The sequence below is a fragment of the Etheostoma cragini genome, chromosome 5 (assembly GCF_013103735.1).
Source record: "Etheostoma cragini isolate CJK2018 chromosome 5, CSU_Ecrag_1.0, whole genome shotgun sequence".
NCBI lineage: Eukaryota > Metazoa > Chordata > Actinopteri > Perciformes > Percidae > Etheostoma > Etheostoma cragini.
Window position 1 is genome coordinate 25,322,051 of NC_048411.1, and position 20,501 is coordinate 25,342,551.

Consider the following 20,501-nt stretch of genomic DNA (forward strand, 5'->3'; position numbering starts at 1 on the left):
ATCTTTTAAACAATTACACCATTACAAACCCTGTTTTTACACCGCTCTGATCGACATACAGTCAATGCTTCTCTCTAACTATAAAATGCAGCTAAGCCTGCAACAACCAATGGGTTAATCAATATCAATGTGTCTTATCATTCAGACTGGATACCAATGTACCAAAGCCCCAAAGTATAACGTCTCACCTAGAACAGCAGGGGCCATACAGAGGCAGTCATATTGTGTGACATATTCCATCATGTATTCTGAGTTGATGGGATAGTGGTGAGCTAATTTGAGCATCTTCTTGAAGGCATCATAGATGAAGATAAAGCTGATGAGACAGGAGAAGCCCTCTTCAGTGAACCGGGTGAAGTACTGAACCAAGAAGCTGGCGTCAGTGGCCACGAGCACCAAGCAGAAGAACGCTGACCACAGGCCGATCCACAGGCGGAACTCCAGGTAGTCAAAATGATTTTCTCTGTTTGGAGAAAAAGCACAAGACAAATATTCAACAGCAGTCAGTCAAATCTATTTCTCGTTTTAAACGACAGAGTATTAGGGACACTCTAGTCTTGCTTTGCCAGACCATCCACATGCTGCGGGGCAGACGAGGGTCTGGCTACTCCACACAGTATTCCGAGATGGGAGAAAAACGTGCTCTAGTTTATTGCCATTTAGGTTAGGGACAGTTTGTTTTAAATTAAGGGGCTACCAGAGGGGTTCTGGAGTCCCTTTGCCAATAACACATTTTTCTATGATACTCCAAAACATGAAAAAAGGCATTACCCTCCCCAGCAAATTATTGATGCCTTCTGTTCTGGTTTGTGCTTAGCAAAGATGTAGAGATAGCCATTGTTTTTTTACAACCATGACATACACGACTAACCTCTGCCTTCACACTTCACACTGCCTTACACATCACACTCCAGTGTTATGGTGGCCATTTCAGTAGATTTACTCACTAACATTTATTTAGAAGACAAGGCAATGTTTTTAAGAATTAATTAATCAAGGGATCCCCCCACCAACTTTGGCCCTAAAACTCTGAATGACCTGCATTAAAAATAACATTCATACCCAGCATGTCTGGAGCTTTTTGAGTGTCACCAGCCAAAGTTTAGCATGATGATAAAGTACTTTTCAAGCCCTGAATCACATATGATCAGTCAACCGGGTCTCTGGATGGAGAAAGGTACCTGCTGAAATTGAAGAGCAACCGTTCAAACACCAGAACAGGACCAGTGCTGCTGAGGATGGTGAGAGGCTGGCCGGCCAGCAGACAGAAAATCGCACCAGTGATCGCTGTGCCAAGGAAACTCTCCAACACACCCTTCACACATGGAGGGGAAGAGTTAGGGAATCATTCAGAACATAAACGGTAAACAAACTGTTAAAGGGTTAAAGAACTCAGTCTGACCTGCATGTTTTCTGTAGCATCGCCCAGCAGACCACCAAAGGTAATGGCGTTTGTCACAGTTCCCAGGTAAATAAACAATGTGGCCGACAAGGCCTGAATGTGGAATGCATCGGTGAAGTCACTGACAAAGAAAGGCGCTTTTCTTTTGATGTCAAGCAAGAGACCCCCACAAAACCTGAAAACAGAAATACAAAATGGTGTGCTTTCCACAGCATGGAATACTAAGCACAACAAAGACATTTTGAAAATGTATTCAAAGTATTAATATGCAGATAATTACAAAACATGACATAATGCAACACTGAATCATTAGCACTGAGGGCACATGTTTCAAGATATAAGAATTTACTGTGTGTGTGTGTGTGTGTGTGTGTATATATATATATATATATAAAAATTATTTCATACCTTCCAGTCTTTTTCAGCTCCTCCCCTACAGCATGTCCCCCTCCTCCATGACCCTCTCCACTATGAGGCATATCTCCGTTCATATGAGGGTCCCCTCCTGCATACATGTTTTTCCTAAAATACAGTTTTGTTTAGTCTGGCAGGCACTTCACCTCCGATTATCACTTTATAACATGAACACAGTTACCTGATGCAGATCATATATTTAAAACACTTTAAATAGCTACTGAAGGTTACCCAGCCTGTCGTTTTCTTCTCTTTTTTTGGCATGAAAATTGGTCTGCATGTTGTCATAGCCTTTTTTTGTGTTGTCAATCAAACAATGCAAATATGTGTCACATGATTAATAAACCTGACATATCAGTGCTCACATACAGTAGAACTGAGAAGGTCCTGCTTTACTAAGTACCACTGCAGCTTTAAATAAAACCCAGTGATGCACACTGTGCTGTACAGCTGGGCACCCTTCAGTGATTTTGCAACCACCGCGTTTCTGTGACATAATGTAGCTACTGCACACACAGCATTCAGGTGCAGAAAGTCTAGTACTTGCTGACATTTTAAGATTTCTTTTTTTTTTTTATACAACAAGGTTGTTCTTAAATGTACTCTTGCATTGACTATCTGTTTGCTTCCTTAATGTATGTTTCCACTGCTGAATCCTGATACAGATACGTTTTACAGTTTAATTTTAGCTTATAGACCTTTTGTCAGAAGAGGGGAGGGATTTCGGAGGCTCTATCCTGATGGCCGGGTCCCACTCTCCAGGGGGAAGCACGATCACCTCATCCAGGAACTCATCAATACCAGCCAGCAAGTCTTGTCTGTCCTTGGCCTTATACGCAATGTCGTGAAAGATCTGAACACAAATGGAGAGAGACAAGGCATTAAAGTGTGAAAGAGACCCTTCAAAGCATGCATTGAACTATAATATCAGATCTGAGGAATAATGTATGGGGAGGAGAGTAAGAACCTGCTGTCCAGAACTACTACATTTTTTAACAATTTTCTACTGAACACATCTGACTTTAATTGCAAGTAACATGGTTCTTTTCGTACTTAGGGTTAACAAAATACCTCTTCCGTAGCTTGTTCAGAAATTCTGCTGGGTTAAGCAACAACTGACAACATAATCCAATTAAATACAACAACCTAAAATAAGTAATTATCATACAGTTAGAGGGTATTATGCTGAACTTCTCCTTTATTGTTTTATTAGACTTTCTGTAGTTGTTGAAAGGAAACAAGATTAAAGCATACCTGTTCTAAGTGAAAATGGCCTGTTGCATTACAATTGTCAGCATTAAGATAAAACACAATGATGATGTGTGTTGATAGCAGTCTAACCTCATCTGACATCAGCGTGGCGATTGCTCTGCCAATCTCATGGTACGACTTGGCTTTGCCTTTGGGTCCAAGCAAGATGAATAGAAATCTGTACGTGGAACAAAATCATTTGTATTGGTAATTTTGTTTATCTGTACTTTTCTATGTCAGGAGCAGTGGTGTTGCTGAGACTTGGCTAACTGCTGGAGTGCCAGTGCCATTCAACCATGTGACATTTTTCTGTGCCTATCTGATGGACATATTCGGTTTTATGATGCATTCGTTTGAGGGGATGGGAAAACAATTCCCTGGAATTGTGCCTTGTACGATTTCCCTTGACAAACACAATTGATTGATCTCTTCAGAAAACACAATTGCTTGATGCGTATTTGGTTATAACAACACTGCAGAAACCAGTTCGGTGTCGCTTTATGACATTTATCTAACGGCAGAGAACGAACAGTCGGACACATTAAAAGAAACAACTTTACAAAATCTTTTTTTTTAACTCCGCAATACATTGAACATTTGTGAAGTCCATAATTTTGAATTCTGTCAGATGTGGATTTAACACTAATGGAATGTTTGAGTCTTTAAATTGCAGTGGTGTGTTATATTTCTTTCTAATTTAACGTGAACACAAACAAAACAAAACATAACATATACATGACATTTATCGTGCAATTAGATTAGCAATTTGTGACGTTTTTATTTTATATAAAGTGATTCCCAGATTTTTCTCAGTGGGACGCGAGTTGAGTCAAACCTAGACAACTACTGATGCATCTTCCTACAACCTTAGCTCCTATTTATGAGTTCAGACATAAATCTCAGCCACCTTGTGGGAACAGGAACCTCTGTTAAGGCTCCCAGCATCACAGCTTGCTGCAGACGAACAAACGCCACAAATGGCGTGTCCAGGAAGTCCACCTCCCCCACCAGCACATTGGAGGCCTCGGCATCTCTCGGCAACTTCTTCATGAACTTGTTCCTCAGCTTAAAAGTACAAAAGAGGAGACATTAAATGGAGGAGGACATTAAATGTTATCTTCACACCAGCAAGCTACCCAATGCAGTGCACACTGAATTAAACAGCCTATATCAAACAGGACAATCCCATTCAGCTTAAATACCAAACTAAGAGGGTCCCATGGTGTCTAAAAAGTAACAAGTTGTAACATGAGGTCTGTATTTCTTGGCCATTCTTTGTCATGTCAATGGTGAGATGTGTAAAGGAGGACAGACACCTGCCGGGCTCCACAGGCGCAACATTTGAACTTTAAAAAGGACATTCAAGTCCTGCAATAGTGTCTATAAAGAGCTTTTTTTCTGGTTGCAACAAAAGGAAAATACCAGTTTTTTTAAGTACATGTTGTACTCTCTGAGCTACTAATTAATGGATAAACTGACTATTTTCCAGAGCATAGGTTACACTGGTGTGAAAATCGCCTTGAAAAATCCACTCTTGCTGTGATGGTTGATCTATTACAAAAGGTAATCACCTTTAAATATAAGAGTTTATATATAAAGAGTTTACGAGGCATCGTGAAAATGCTGTCATGCAATGGTTTCTCTGTGTGCAGAAGAGTTTTTAAATGTTTTGTTGGATTTTAATTGCATTAGAAGACCACTTAGGAAATTACTACTTATGCTGTTTGTGCTTCATGTAATTGAGCACTATGTGGAGCAAAAATGTCTCTTTGTACATGGGTTTGCATGCAAGATTGGACTGAGAAGACAGTGGCGCATGAGCAATTTTATGACACAAAGAGCAACAAAATTGCACTGAATTGCCCTGCAGACAACAAAACTCAAACATGCAACAGTGTTTTTTCTGTAGTACTTGCACTGCTTTTTATTTGATATGCATTAACTATTCTTCATATAATCTTGTAGCATCTGTTTCATTGTATATTAGTGTACCTCCTCCTGATACTGCCAGATCAGTTAAATAAACTTAATGTAAACTCTCCAGCATGAAAACAAGTTGATGTCATGTTACAAGAAGTATTACATGTTGTAATAAATAGTCTTTCTGATGCCAATTCATTCCCATTCATAGACATCAGCTTTGGTTAAACAACTAAGTTAATTTCTCTGTTTTTAATCCAGGATTCCTCGTATACAGTGGTGCTCATAAGTTTATGAACCCATGCTAAAGTTGACTAAAAAGAGGAATAAAAAAAATCATCTTTTGGCAATTGATCTTAATGCTTTAATTAAAAAAATAGGAAAAATCTAACCTTTAAGAAAACCAATTTTCTTTGTGAATGAATAACGTAAAGTAAATAAAGAAATGTTCTTCCATAAAATGCAGGGGGCATAAGTATACACACCCATACGTATGTTAAATTCCCATAGAGTCAGGCAGATTTTTATTTTTAAAAGCCATTTATTGAATAGTATCCTGGATCCATGAAATAACTGGCCTTAAAAATAAAAATCTGCCTGCTTCTTTAACATAATTTAAAACATAGGGGTGTGAAAAGTTATGCCCCCTGTATTTTAAGGAAGAACGTTATTTATATATGATACATCATTCATTCAAAGAAAATTGTGTCCTTAAAGGTCAGATTTTTCCAAATTTTTAATCAAGGCATTAAGATCAATGTCCAAAATGTGTTTTTTAATTTTCTTTTTAGTCAACTTTAGCATGGTTTCATAAACTTATGAGCACCACTGTTCTTTCAATCCCATTATATTTCATGCCACAATTGTTCCATATGATAAAAATGTGGCAGATTGAGATCATAAATACATAAAACTTCAAATATACTGGATCAACCGACCAAACATCAAGATAAGATTTCCATGGAAAAATATTGCGTTATATATTAACCTCAAATCAGCAGAGGGCTGGCAGGAAATATGTACTAAGACACAATTACATTATGTATTACCTCTGTGCCCTGGATGGTCACATAGAAGGATCTTTTACATCAGAGTTGGTTTGACACGAGACTGAGAATCATAAAGGTTTAAAATAAACGGTAATTGTTATGCTTTCAAATGAGAGCAAGGATTAGATATAATGTACTTGGTACTTTGGTACCAGGTTGGTTGAGGTTCCAAGTTGTTCGAGCGGAGTCAATTCTAGAAAGTAGAGTTGAAACACTGCAGACCACTGATTGGTCAGAAAGAATAGTCAAAAGCGGAACACTGTACGTCCTGCATAAACCCGGCTTTTTTTTAAATAATCGAGCTAACATCAGTAGTGAAAAATGTATTCACTCATTCAAGATTTATAAAAAAAAAAAAAGGGAAGTCTTAAGCTTGTCAGGATAGATTTCTTCTATATTGTTATATTTCTGTTGTAAATGAATGAGAAATCCTGGTTTCAACAGTTTAGGAAATTGCAAGATAAAAGAATATTTTTTCACTATGTAGACTTCAAATGATAATCCAAGAAATGAATCACCTGTCCAGAGAACAGTCTGATGAGTTACAGCGTACGAAACAGAGTAGGAGTATCAGATGATGTAAAAGGTGGCTTTGAAATGAGCTTTGCCAAGACCTAAATCGGATTAGATCACTGACATCTCCTCCAATCAGAGTGATCCTACTAGTAACAACAAAGACTGTACAAATACACTAAAGAATTATGAGTCTAAGATGTTTTGTCATTCTGAAATAAACTCGGACATAATAAATTAGGACACAGTAGTATATCATATAGTACAACAAGTTAAACCAGGGCAAAAGAACAATGGCTGTCTGTCTATCACTTGCCATCATCCTGCCAAAACCAGATCATTCACTGGCAGAATTGCTGCCATCAATCTCTCTGTCTCGTAAACTTGTGACCTTCAACTGGTTAGATCCAAGTTGATCCCATCTGAGGCTGTTGCCAAGAGGTTTGTCTGTAAATGATTTAAGTTAGACCTGCGTAACCACACACCCTGAACTCCAATCACTACTAATCAACATCACACCACCTTTATCAACTAAGTAAACCTGAATCTGTTCCAGTCACCCTTTATTCTGAATGAGCATGACACACAAATTAAATTATCTCAGGCATGAAATCTTTTTTTGGCTTTGCACAGTTGAGAGATGTAAAATCTGTAAGATACTGAATGACATTTCCTTGTTTTATTGTGTTTGTTAAATCTGTGGTACTGGTCAATGCTGCCTTCTTCTTAAAGAGTGTTAGCATATGTCTGAGATTTTTGCCTGCATCCCAATAGGTTTTCAACAGTTTTCATAGGGACTATTTCTTTTGGTGAAAAGTAGTTCCAATGAAAACTGGTTGTAGTTTTTTCTGTGGATTAGCAGACAGCTATGTCTCTTTCCAGAAATCATAACCTGGTTGTGAGCAGTTTCACGTAAAACTTATTTAAGTTCTAATCAACTACACCCGCTTGAACTGAACAAAATCAAGACTTGACACACCTTGGTGTCATAAATATATGGGCAATAACACTTGTTTATCAATCTATTGACTGGGATGACTGCTCCACGTTAGAGTATTTATTTGTGTATGTATTACTTTTGTTACTTTTATATACAAGTACGGCTCAGCAAATTACATTGTACACAAGCTTACGCAACGACAAAGTATATTCTATTCTATTCAACCGTACCACTACATACTCGTGATCAAACAGGCTTGTTGTCGTGAATATGCACAACTTATTAATGTCGTTATCCTCAGGTGAACTAGCAGTATCGGTTAGCTATAAACTAATCTTCACAAGTAAGCAATGTTGGACCCATAGGGCTGGACCACAAGCCTGTCGTCCATGAGGATGCGTCCCTCTCTCTTCTTCTTCTTCGAGAGAAGGCAGACATCTCTACGGCTGATATCAACAACACTGGGCGGCTCACATCAAAACCTTAATGTCAATCTCCCACTTTTTTCCCACTTAGTGTGGAAATGATCATTGCATGTCGGCCCACAAAGGAAACGTCTAAATGGTATTTATAGGCTGAGTGGGTGGGGAAGCACTTCAGTTTAGGAGATGTGCATCCTGTCCAATTGTCTTTTTTTCTACTTTGCCTGTCCCACAGGAGGACTTACTGGGCCATTTTGACCTAATTCTCTTCTCCCAGAGGCTTGGTCTGGGATGAGACCATAAAAACAAATGGCTGCTGGGACCTTTAATGGCAAATACTGTAAGTCTATTAACAAGCACTGCTAAAATACTTTGTGTATTTATCTCAGCAAAAGTGCTTCAACATCACAAACTGAAAGACTTTTAAGTGCATAATTGAGATACATACAAATAATGATTATCAATACAGCACTAACAAAACATCTTCATATGACGGGGGCTTTAAAGCCAATTCAACTTACGCTGCGTACATTTTCTTTCAGATGAACTGGAATGGGGCATATTGTTGAAGCGACAGTATTTTATCTGTTTCACAAAACAGGAATTCATTGATAAACACCGTGAGAAAGTCTCTCTGATATCTTCTCTGGGTGTGACAGATAATCTATGACGCAGTGTATTTGTAAAGTTGTAGTAGAAATGTACTGGAAAAATACAAATATGTGTTTGGGTGTTCTCTTTCCATTGTAAATTAATCATGGATTTCTGTTAGTCATTGTACCAAAGTTCCTACTGTAAGCACCGTCCTCGCTACAACAAAATCTCCACACTGACCATTAAAGGAAATATTTATTCAGATTTCTACAGACTCTCACTAAACTGCTAAGCTGAGTAAAGATATAACATAAGCAACTTGAATATATTTTTACACACTTGGCTGTGGCAGGTTCAGAGCAGCTGCAGCCGGCTGGCTGATGACGACAATGTACTTTTAACAATCTTATCTCTGCTTCGAACCAGCAGCCACAGTCTGCACATGACTGGTTTCTGCACCTCTACAGTGGATGAAGCTACATTCAGCTAACAAGTTGTTTTTGCAATGCCAGCCTGCATCGACCTGTACTTGAAAAGCATTTGCTATTTGAGACATGTCATTTCAAGTAGGCTGTTAGATAAACTGTATGATTTACCTTTATTTTCTGCATGTGACTGGAATGATGAATTCCTATGCTTTTTCAGCCTTATAGTTACTATGATATTTATATAGTAGTAAGTGTATTTTGCATCCATAAAACCTGGCTTTAATAATGGGTACTGAGCCAAAACACCTACTCGAATAGCAATTTAATTAAGTTGAAACTTGGAGATTTTTCCCTGATTTATCTGATACTAACTTTTTTATTTTAACTAACTTTACTTTATTTTCAAACTTGGATCACATTGAAAAAATAGGGCCTGATAAAACCGGTCATAAAATATTTTAATATTTTAGATTTCTGAATTCATTCAGAGAAACAGTTTCATATTCCAAGTAAGCAGTGCCCATATACTTTAATTGAGAGATTGACTGGTAACTGCAGTGAAGAAACACTGTAGAAAAATAATTTAGAAACCACATGAAGATAACAAATATTGAATTCCATTATTAAATCATCAGGTTGACTCACTTGTTCTTTTTCCGGTTTGTCAGAAATGTCGTTCATGCTGCTGGAGGTCAGGTTCCGGTGAGTTGTGGTGGGACTATCTGTTAAACACATGTGTGGTTAAAGCAGTTTCACCTTCACCAAGAACTGAGTGGGAAAGAAAGGATGGCACAGACCCAAGAAAAGACAGTGGCCCAGACAGTTTGCTCCCCATGCAGCACCGAAAAGAATAACAAGGCAACAGTGATCAAAAGCATAAAGAGATTTCAGCCACCATTAACTTACATCTACTAAAACAAGGCTCAAGCCTACAGCAGAGGACAAATACTTCATGATTACTCGTCAAGCAAACCTTTAAGTCATTAAAAACATCTGTCACTCCGATGTTCACTGACTGAAAGGGACAGTAACTGGTCTGCATACAATCTGCTGAAAATCTTAAATCAGCCAGAATAATGCTGTTCTATTTAAGGTCATAAATCAGCAATTTCTAGTCTGACATTCACAGAAAGCACCTAAAATGTTTTCTCAGATCAATAAGTACAGCCTTCTCTAAAATTTGGAACATATTTGCTGGTATAGAACAATCTCTTAGTACAACATTGCGTTTTAAATGTGTTGTAAGGTATATTATTTAATGCCCTCAGCCCCAAAAATCTATAACTTAATTCAAATCCCATATTACATAGCAGTTATTAATTGGTCCACTACATTCTACAACTATTCTAACTTGTTTTGTGCATCCTTAATACACAATCAGGAGCTTTACTGTTGAGAATATCTGATCATCTTACGGTGTCTATCTTTCCCATCAAAGTCTTCCACTAAGCGCAGGTAAACATCAGACTGATTGACGCTCTGCTGACTTTTGGTTTAAGCTCGTCAACTCCATTAGACTCATCAGAGACTTGACAGAAGAACGTGACCTTACTTCAGCGGTCTGAAGTAAGGTCACGGAGCGGTCTGGAATACAAGACTGTATACAGAGCGGTACAAATATCAACGAGAGCAAATTCTGATGCCACTGTAGCCTTTCGTACATCTGCCTCCTGAGGGTTGTAGGTAATAACATGCTTGTCAGTATGATGCAGCCAGTATAAATGATTCAATCGTAGTACTAACATAGAGTAGATACAGTAATAAAAGAGGAAAAAACTAAATTTAAGGGAAATACATAAGGGATCAAAAATAAAAATCTTAGCCAAGTATAGTTGTGAGGTATTTGAAAGAAAAAAAACAGACAGGACTAAACACTATTCCAATGCCACTACTTTATTAAGCACTGCTAGTGTACTCTACACATTGGGTCTGAATGACATGTGAAATTTACACTAGTTTTGTGACTACGTTCAAACTGCAGCTGAAGCCTTTCCACTTCTGACATTTTCCATTTACATGTGAGGTTTTTGAGAGAAAATCACAGTCACATTTTCCAAATCCTGTGTGAGTCACATCAATTCAATATGTGCTGCAAAGTGAGATACTAAGGCATTTGACCAAAAAGTATAACCCTGTGCTGCGGTTCAATGATCAAAAAAATGACATCCCGTCTTTCATAAGGACAACCGTGGTGCGCCATAATTATGCGACGGCGGATTTTATTGACATGGGTCTGCCGTGGGGAAACTACAATGTTCCAAAGATGGACTACTAAAACTGTGTTCTTACCATGTTTTATGCCGGCTACATTAAAAATTTTTACTTAATTACCAAGGTTGGAATTGAAATCAAATAAGGAATAAAATGAGACATTAAGAATGGTTGCTCACGGTAACCCTCAAGTCTACTTATGTTGATTGACAGGTATTCCAAGTAGTACAACTGTAATTGCGGCCAAGGAATTTCCTTTGGTAAAGGATGGTTGGTGGTCTGCAGTGTGAACGTAGACTGAGTCCAGTGAACTTACTAAGCCAGTCCATGCTGGTACTCCGTTGGTTCTGCAAGTCCTCCATTGATATGTGACCCGATAGGCAAGTTACAGAGCTCCCGAGAGGACTACGAGCTTTTAGTAGCAGCAGCAGGTTATCAAACCCAATCCAGAGAAGCAATAAAAGGAGGAAAAAGAGATGGAAGGGAGAGATGATAGACTAGCCCACTGAGCCAAAGCAAGACATTTGTTAGGTGAATCAAGTGGTTAAAAGATATTTAAAACATGATTTATCTGTAATTTTACAAGCTGTGCAGAAAAAGGAAAGTAAGAGGAGTGGCGCCATAAATCAGGACCATGGGTCATTGGACAGGAGTCAAACTGTATTTCAATAAACTTGAGGATGCACTTTATCCTTGTAAGGTTATCGTCAATTAATGATTATCAGTGAAGCACTTTATCTGAGTACTGTGACACTGATAAGAGCCTAGGGCTTTTCATGAGATGAGTTTCCATTTGAAAACAAAGAGTCATAAACCGGTTTCATAAATCTGATAACAGTTAATAAATAATTTCACTTTCCGAAGACCCATGTCTGGACACATATTGATAACATTGTCAACACAAGAAAACATCTTATGTTACTCAGAGTGTTACAGTTTAAGGATTCACACAGTGTTGTTAAGGCCAGTTACATTTGTGTGCATTAGGCTGTCACTTTACTTAAATCTCACCACTTTAGAGACTAATGGAATATTCTGTTTGCTGCTGATTGATAAGGTTTAATAAGGTTTGTATTTGCAGTTCTGTGCTGCTGCCTGTGGGAAATATTATTTGTTCATTTCAATTTAATTTTGTAACAATAAATTGTAATGGGTCTTATATGTAGCATACAGTAGATTGATATTAAATGCATTTAACACAGCAACTACAATCCTATTAAAATGGCCAATAAAGCCATTTTCTATAGTGTTATTACTTGACTGCTTTTGTGGACATGAATTTAAATTTAGCTTGTTTGTAATAACGTCCGGTAAAGCAAAGTGACAGTCCGCCCTGTGTGATGAAAAGAGGTCTTAAATTCTGGTGTTAAAAAACATGAATTCTCAGAAATGTCAATATTAAAAGTTAATAAAGTGAGAATAATATGAACAATTACAATCAACCTCAGATATAACCTCAGATATTCTGACTGCAGTAATCATAATTGCTCAAGTTCTCTCTCTAAAGTCATATCTTATCAAAATTTGGAGTCAGTTTTATGATAGGTTCCGGTGAGTTGTGGCTTAGCCTTGGACTTCTCACCCACTCATAAAATTCATGCACTGAACTTAATTATTCAGTGTCGAACTTTAGAGCTTCAGTCAATTTGAAATCTCCACAGGTGCTGATCACTTAAGTCTCTGTGAATGCAGTTAGTACAGTATCCTACAGTGAGCATGGCAAAAGTGTTGTTAGAGTAATAAAACCAAATGTTTGTGATGAATTAGCAAAAGACTGCTGCAAACTTTAGTTTTACGAGTTGAATGCTGGTTTAGTGAGAAAGTAGTAGAACTATAGTAGCACTAATAGGAATATTCCCAAGTATACAGTAAGGGCCAAAACCTCTGATAAGGTCTCCAAAATGTTTTTCCAGCATCTAAGCTGGTACTTTAATTTTATATAAATATATATTCTTAAAGCTACACTTTCACTACTTGGAGTTGGTTGAAAGCACTGAATCAGAAGTCGCTTTGGATAAAAGCGTCAGCTAAATGGCATGTTAATGTAATGTAATATAATGTACTGAGTGCCACATTAGTGGGTTTATGCAGAGGAGGGCAGCAGTGTGTCCTTTATCGCACACTGAAATTCCCCACTGACCTAAAAACTCACTGCACACCTAATTTGAGATGCCAAAAAAAAAAGTCTGATTTAAACACTGGGATTAAGGTATGTACAGCTAAATGCATGATACAGTAAATTAGCTGATTTGTTTTTTTCTTTCCATCATTTAGAAAAAGAAGACTGCACCAAACTGGCATCAGTATTACCGTTTTCCTGGTTGGAAAACAGCCTACTTGCACTGGAGACCGTCTTGCCGATGTCAGCCAGAGAACGCAGGTTGGACTTCTTGGTCTGGTGACGATGTTTCCGTAGCAACGTGTACATCACTTTGTCCTTTAGGTCTGCTTTCAGCTGGCCGATCTCTATCTGGTTGTCAGTGATCATCTCTGAATATGCAGAGAGAGGGAAGGTAAGGAAGAAAGATGGTAAGGAAATCCAATTTAGTCTTTTTCTGGAAGGAAGAGAGTGTAACCACACTGAATCTAGACATAGTAACTACATTATTACATCCAAAAACAACAACCAGAATCCAACGCGATGTTTTACAATGGTTAGTTTGTCAAACCAACAGTTGAAAACCCAAAAGTATTCAATTTATATTAACATTAACTTGAAAACAGCCGGCAAAGCCTCAATATCAACTTGACATACAGCATAATAAGTTATCAGAAGATTTCTGTACATTTGCCAATTGTTTCAGCACTTAACTACATTGTTACATAAGTTCATAAAGGTTTCATTTGGAGAACAATTGGAGACAAAAATAGCTTTCTCTAAAGTTCTGGGGAGCAACAATAACAAACAACTGAAATGAGTAAATAAAACCAAATTTGAATTATGCTGTCTCATGTAAAGTTTTTATTGGGGGGGGGGGGGGGGGGGGGTTTACACAACAGCCTTAATTTAGTAACAACTGAGAGCAAATAACCGAGTCTACATTAAAAAAAAAAAAAGAGTCTCTTCAATCATGTAAGAATTCAATTAGTGCCACCCAGACTGTAATGTTCCTTTATGAAAGTCTTCGTGGCATTATGAAACGGCTCAATCAAAAAGGGCCTTGCCTATTTTTAAAAAGAAGGTCAGAAGCCTGAATGCTGCAGCCTCGGGGAGTGTCTCTTCTTGTGGGAGAATAGTGCTGTTAATGGCCCATCAGTCAAGGCGGTTGGCCTCAAAGCAAGAGGCCCAGCTCCGCTCGGCCTGTACTGTCCATGCAGCACACTCAATTACTTCACATGAATCACTCCAAGTGGTAACTCTTCCTCCTGCTCCCTCATGCAGACACAAACGAAGAGGGTTGGATGTTCTTAAATTAGGACGTTTTGTGTAACCATTTACAAACTACAATTTGAGTGCCTCAGTGTTCAAATAAAGTACAGTTTAAGCTGGACTTGACTCAGAGCTCTGACCTTTTGCTACTGAAGCAAAGAAGAGGAAGCAAAAGTCTGAGCCCTGTGTGCGATGCCTCAATTCATAAACCTGCACGCAACACTACAGAGCAGCTCTGCATACAGTATACTTTTCATCACGGAGCAGACAAAGGCAAACTGGCAGACGGGTTCTCTGCTCACCTTTGTCACTGTCATTGTATAAAATTGGGGGGAAAAATACTTGTACACATATCTAAAAAAATATTTCAATAACTGCAATATTCACTGGAAATGACTTATCATACATAATAGTGATTAGACTGTTTCGTGTAACCACGTATCCACTCCTGGCAATTAAGTTAAAGTTCAGAATATAGTTTCTGAATGGTTATGTTCAGGCACCTCAAAGCACTTAAAGGCTTAAAGAGGTCAAGACAATTATTAAAAACACTAACTTCCTGCTGATGACCCCAAGTCTCCAGTGTAAAAACCATGTGCTTAAACCCAATAATAATACCTTCTACCTTCCTGAATTGTACCTTAACCTAAACCTTGTCTGGCATTACATTTCCTTACAAAACATACTTGCCAATGCCAATTAGCTTTAGGCCTACTCTACGGAGCCCCCAAGGTGATTAAAATTACAAAATTACAAAAAATCATGTACTGGAGACAAACACTTCTGCAAGATCTTGACTTTGATTTGCAAGATATCGAGTTTTATTTGCATTACTAATTAACACATGCCAGAGTGAAGTGTTATAATGGACATTGTTCTTGACTGTGTGACCCTTGGTTGTCTAAATACATTAATCGTTTATTTTGATAAGCATTACTAATTACATGCCAAAAATAAGAGTTCTAATGAACAATGTCGTTCACCGTTAATGCCAACAGTGCTAGTTTGTGTTGTCATAGCAACATGCTTGTTCATAAGCTTCTTTCTTGTGACTCTTACAAGTATAGCTAGTTACTTCTCTTAATACAGCCATGGTAAAGCTAGCTAGCTATGTGGCAAACTCATGAACTTGAAAGGGAAGCATTGTGTTTTCATTGTTCCTGATGTTTACATGCGTATCAAAATAAACGCTGGATGTATTTAGACAACCAATGAGATGTAATCATGTTGCGGTAGCTAGCTAGATACTAGCTAGTGCGCTAGTTAGCTAGGTAGGTTAGCCTTATTGTTTGTTGGATTTACAATAAAAACTAAATATCTCACAAAATAAAGTCAAGATCTTGCAAAACAAAGTCAAGATCTCGCAAAAGTGATTGTTCCAGTACATGTTTTATTCATTTTAATTTTTTTTTCTCCATGTCAAAGACAAGATCATGTAATTTTTTTTGTTTGTCCTTGAATTTTCTTTCCCCCCAATGTCAGATCAGGGGCTCTGTATTATTTGAATTTAAATACAATTTATATTGTTACAAATATAAGTTAATAAGTATCCTGCAGCCAACCTACCAACAACCTGAGGTAGAGTAGAAGCTTCCATGTCGAGCATGATTGTGCCTTTTTCTATGCACGTCCGGAGTTCAAAAAGGCTATGTAAGGACAGCGTGGCCACGTGTGGTTTACTCCAGCGTTCACCTCCTTTCTCTACCTTCTCCTCAAACTTAATCCACCTGGAAGAATGAAAAAGGGGAGAACAATGACTGGGTAACACTGGGAACTCCAGATAGCTATAGGCAATAACAGAACATACAAACAAAGTTTGATATTACTGTACTGCACTGGAAGTGCAATTCAGTACATCAAAGAAGGATGAACTAACTTACTAATGGGGATCTTGAGGCATCATGCTACATAACAGGACCAAACAGCATATCAACATGCAAAGAAGTCAATATGCAGTACACATAAATAATGAAATAAACTAAAGTTAATTTATTCCATAAAAAAGTGATATACTGTACCTTATATAAAGTTGAGTCACACAAGCAGGAGTTGATGCTAATTTTACCAGTTTTAATTTAAATATTACTGCACATGAAATTCACATACAGTATGTAGCCTACTGTATATGTTATCTATGTCCACATACAGTAGAGGTTCTGTAGCTGCATCAAAAATCTATTGTGTTACGGGTGATGAATTGTTAACTGTTTATATATTAAAAAGGCAATATGATCAAAAAAAATGGTAAAACTAAATGTTCTTTTTACTACTTGCAGTAAATATTACCATTATTAATATTTGCAATTCAAAACTGTCTCTTGTCATTCATGTCATGCTGTTTATTGTTAAAGGCTCACAGACAGTGGCAGACAGTTGTATAAGAAAATGCGTAGGAATTCAATTTTTTCTTTAGTTTATGGTTAAGATAGAATTATCAGTTGTGAACCTGTATTATAATTTCTATTTGCTTTATGTATCTTTTTAATCACTCCCCCCTCCCTCAGAATCAGAGAGTTGAGAAACTGAACTGGTACTGAGAAGTTGTTTCTATAGCACGGTTTTATTTGGCCAGTTTTGGCTGCCAAAATTGCACTTGGGATACAGCCAGCACTACCCAGCACTTGTGAGATCTTTTATTCATTTTAAGTTCACTGAGTGCTCTTGGTGAGACTTTGGACCTGGTCCTAATCTCTGCAGTCATTTGCAGAATAATAAGTTTGACATGAAAGATGCAGGATTGATTTATTTCACCTTATGTAAGCAATATATAAGCATTTATTAAAAAACTTAGACTTTTCTTTGAAGGGTCAAGAACTGTATTCCAATTAAGTTTTTTTTAACCTTGCTAAACCACATATTGATTGCTTACTTGTACAATTTTATTGGGGTACTTTACTTTTTTACCCTCACTTCTACCCTATGTGTTTGAGAACCAGTCTTTGTACTGTGTTTGTTCTTTTTTCTTTATGGTATTTGTTCTTATTGTGTAAATTGTAGCATTGAAGAAACACAATATTGTCCCCCTGTAAAATGCATATTGTATATTGATTGACATGATTAACAATACATTATACCCTTGACCTTGTTGTTTTTATGACTAGCTGGGTTTTTGCAGATGGTTGGCATTACATGATTAGAAACACAATTCCCAAACCCTAGTTGTAGAAAATGGTCATTTCTAATCTGCAATTTGTAATTTGCACAGCTCTTTGAGTAGCCCATACTGCACATTTGTCTTTAATTGTTTTAACCCTTTGCTTGTTGTTGTGTGTTTGTTGTAACTCTTGCAAAAAAATTTCTCAGTGTCCAAAACAAACTTTTCCTTAAGGAGACAATTAAAGATACTTTGACTTTGATTAAAGCCCATCTGTACCAATTATTCACCAATCTCATCAGAAGCTGGACAAATGTATCATCACAATTTTGCCCTAAAATGCCCCAGAGTAGATGTAAAAGCACTTTTAAAGTAAGAAAGACTTCTTCAGGAAAGTTCCTCTGCAAATCATTCATCCAACAGTGAAAACAAATGTAACTTCTATCTGAGGCACAATTGGTCAGAGGTTAAAATAACATTTAAACTCATTTTAGAGCCTCACACAGCCCCCAGGGGATCCAGTTACCTCTTGAGAGAGCTTCACTCATCCAACACTAATGATGCATAAATAATCAGCCCATCTCTATCCCATCCCACACAGGACAAACCTGTGAATCCCTTTGAGCTCGCTCCTTATGATAATCCAAATTCAATGCACACAGCAAATCACCTGAAGTCTGAAGAACAGATTTTAGACTGACAACTAGCTGAAGTTTACAAGTGTTTGTTTAGTTATTTGGCTGTGTAGATTATTTTGTCTTTTTAGTTTTCACAATCAATTATGTTACAGTACGGTTTTTAATGAGTAAGTGAAACATCATTACATAACTGTAGGGGCGCATATAGGAACTTGGAAAGGAAGCCCCCCCAAGTCTGAGACTGAGGTCTTTACCTGGCCGTTTCCTTCCACTCCATCTCCTGTCCATCCACTGACAGCAGCTCATCCAACTCAGTGAAGAGTTGTGGGGGTGCCGGGCCGTCATCCTCCTCACCGAGAATGAAGCGGATCCTCTCGGCTGCCGGCGAGACTGCGGAGAGAGGAAAAATACTGCGGTTCATTGGCTGGCAATGGTGCCCATTGGGCAAGGGTTTGGGCACCGGCTTCCCCTCCTCAGCTGGACCCTTCCCGTTGACCTCAGGAGGAGGTGGAGGTGGAGGGATTTTCACCACGATCTCTTCTTCTTTCTCTTCCGTGTACTCTTCCTTTTCCTCCTTCTCCTCTTGGTTATTGTTGTTGTTGGACATCTTTAAAATCTTAGTGACCCCCTTTACTCTCCAAATCCACAGACAACAGTCGGCAAGCTACACAAGCTCACCAGTGTCCCAAAGCAGCAGCTAGACCCTCATTAAAGTCTTGGTTGGAAGGGACATCCACTCTCAGTTGCCTGCTCCTGCACTTTGTGGACCAGGTAGGAGGGGGTCGATGGGTTTTAGGGGTCCCCTCAGTGACAGTGCCCCCACAGCTAGCCCCTAGTCCCTCTCTGCCCCCCCCATCACTGTTCAAACAGTCCTTCGCCATTGGACCTCCAGCCTTGGCAAGTTGCCCTGGAGCCCCGCATTAACAATTAGGAAATGGCCACAAACTGGCCTATTCTTTAGCAGAGGCTGAGCTTTCCTTCCCAAGTCTTCTCATTTAAATATTTAGAGAGCAACACAAACAGAATTTCAACAGGATTGATTTGTGAATGATACTTTACAGCTCTATTTAAACATGTTGCAAATGGTCAACACTTCCATAGCTTGTTACAACAAGTGAAAACAATATTTGAACTTTGAATGGGGAGTCCACAAACAATCACTACCCCCTGTCATGACAGTAGACCCATGCATGTAGAAAAATTTACACTAAGATTATTGTCATCAGCAAACAGCCAAACAAGATCAGTGCAAAGGGCATCATTAGAGTTACTGCTTGGTTACGGAAAAAGCTCAGATAAATGGAACGATAGCATCTCTGCTCAAGGACTCAGACTGCTAATGTAAAAAAATACTCAACCTTTTTGCACATGCTTTTTAAAAATGATTGATTTAAATTCCGTTTTTGAAATAGTATGCCAAAAACAGTTCTACTGCAGCTCCAACAATGTGCACGTACGCCAAATGAATTTGAATTGAATTAAGATTCTCAATGTTAAGGCCCTGGATGGGGTTGCACCAATTATTCATAAATCCATTACTAAATTTGAATGTAAAGTCCTTTCTAAGTTCCTAAAAACTACCAATGGGTACTACTACAACTGCTACCCCCATTACTACAACTCTACAGTATATTGATGATGTGATATGAAAACTTGTAATTCTTAACTTTGGAACATCAAAGCAAACCAGTAGTTTTCTAAATGTTTTCTTAAGTTCACAAACACATGCATCAGTTCCTTTAAAACTTTGTGTAAAAAAGAGCATAACTCCCATGTTAACATGTTCTAAATGTAACGTATTACAAAGCTTATTGAGGGTTAAGGCTTGGTTTTAAGGTTGGGGTTAGAATTAGGTTTGGGTTGAGGATATGTGCATGTAGTTGTGATGGTTGAGGACAATGTTAAAGGGTAACACTAACTAAATTAAGAATTTTAATAAGTTATTTTAATGGCCTAGAAAAGTTCAATCAATATTTGTGAACGTGAGCCACTCTCAAAGCCAGGAAGCAGAGAAGTAAGTCTGAAACTTGCAATGTCATCAAAAGTGATTGGAATAACGGCGTAGTAAAATAATCATCAGACCAACTTGATCTCTGAGCCGCGTAAATGCTGACGATTGGCTGAGGTAGAGTAACATTTTATGGTAAGCCAATCAGAGGTAGAGTTGTGGTTGTTGGAAAGCATGCATAGTCGGAGTCACAATCGAGAGACAGGTATGGCATTATGAAATCAAGGGGGGGGGGGGGGGGGGGGGG

General features: G+C 38.1%; 1 protein-coding gene across 11 annotated transcripts in view; it reads right to left on the bottom strand.

Moving 5' to 3' along the window:
* The window catches only part of slc4a4a (solute carrier family 4 member 4a), a 56,425-nt gene that overhangs the window by 16,635 nt on the left and 19,289 nt on the right, over positions 1–20,501 (bottom strand). For 4 of the 11 annotated variants that reach the window (XM_034871442.1, XM_034871445.1, XM_034871438.1 and 1 more), the window contains 12 exons: positions 18,501–18,636; positions 16,081–16,241; positions 13,455–13,634; positions 11,461–11,556; positions 9,579–9,655; positions 3,975–4,132; positions 3,158–3,245; positions 2,515–2,669; positions 1,811–1,924; positions 1,403–1,577; positions 1,182–1,315; positions 189–463 (listed from right to left, as the gene is read on the bottom strand). In XM_034871442.1, the coding sequence (XP_034727333.1) occupies positions 189–463; positions 1,182–1,315; positions 1,403–1,577; positions 1,811–1,924; positions 2,515–2,669; positions 3,158–3,245; positions 3,975–4,132; positions 9,579–9,655; positions 11,461–11,556; positions 13,455–13,634; positions 16,081–16,241; positions 18,501–18,636 (1,749 nt within the window). The remainder of the gene's footprint in view (positions 1–188; positions 464–1,181; positions 1,316–1,402; positions 1,578–1,810; positions 1,925–2,514; positions 2,670–3,157; positions 3,246–3,974; positions 4,133–9,578; positions 9,656–11,460; positions 11,557–13,454; positions 13,635–16,080; positions 16,242–18,500; positions 18,637–20,501) is intronic. The other 7 variants (XM_034871446.1, XM_034871448.1, XM_034871440.1 and 4 more) reach the window with 2 other exon arrangements.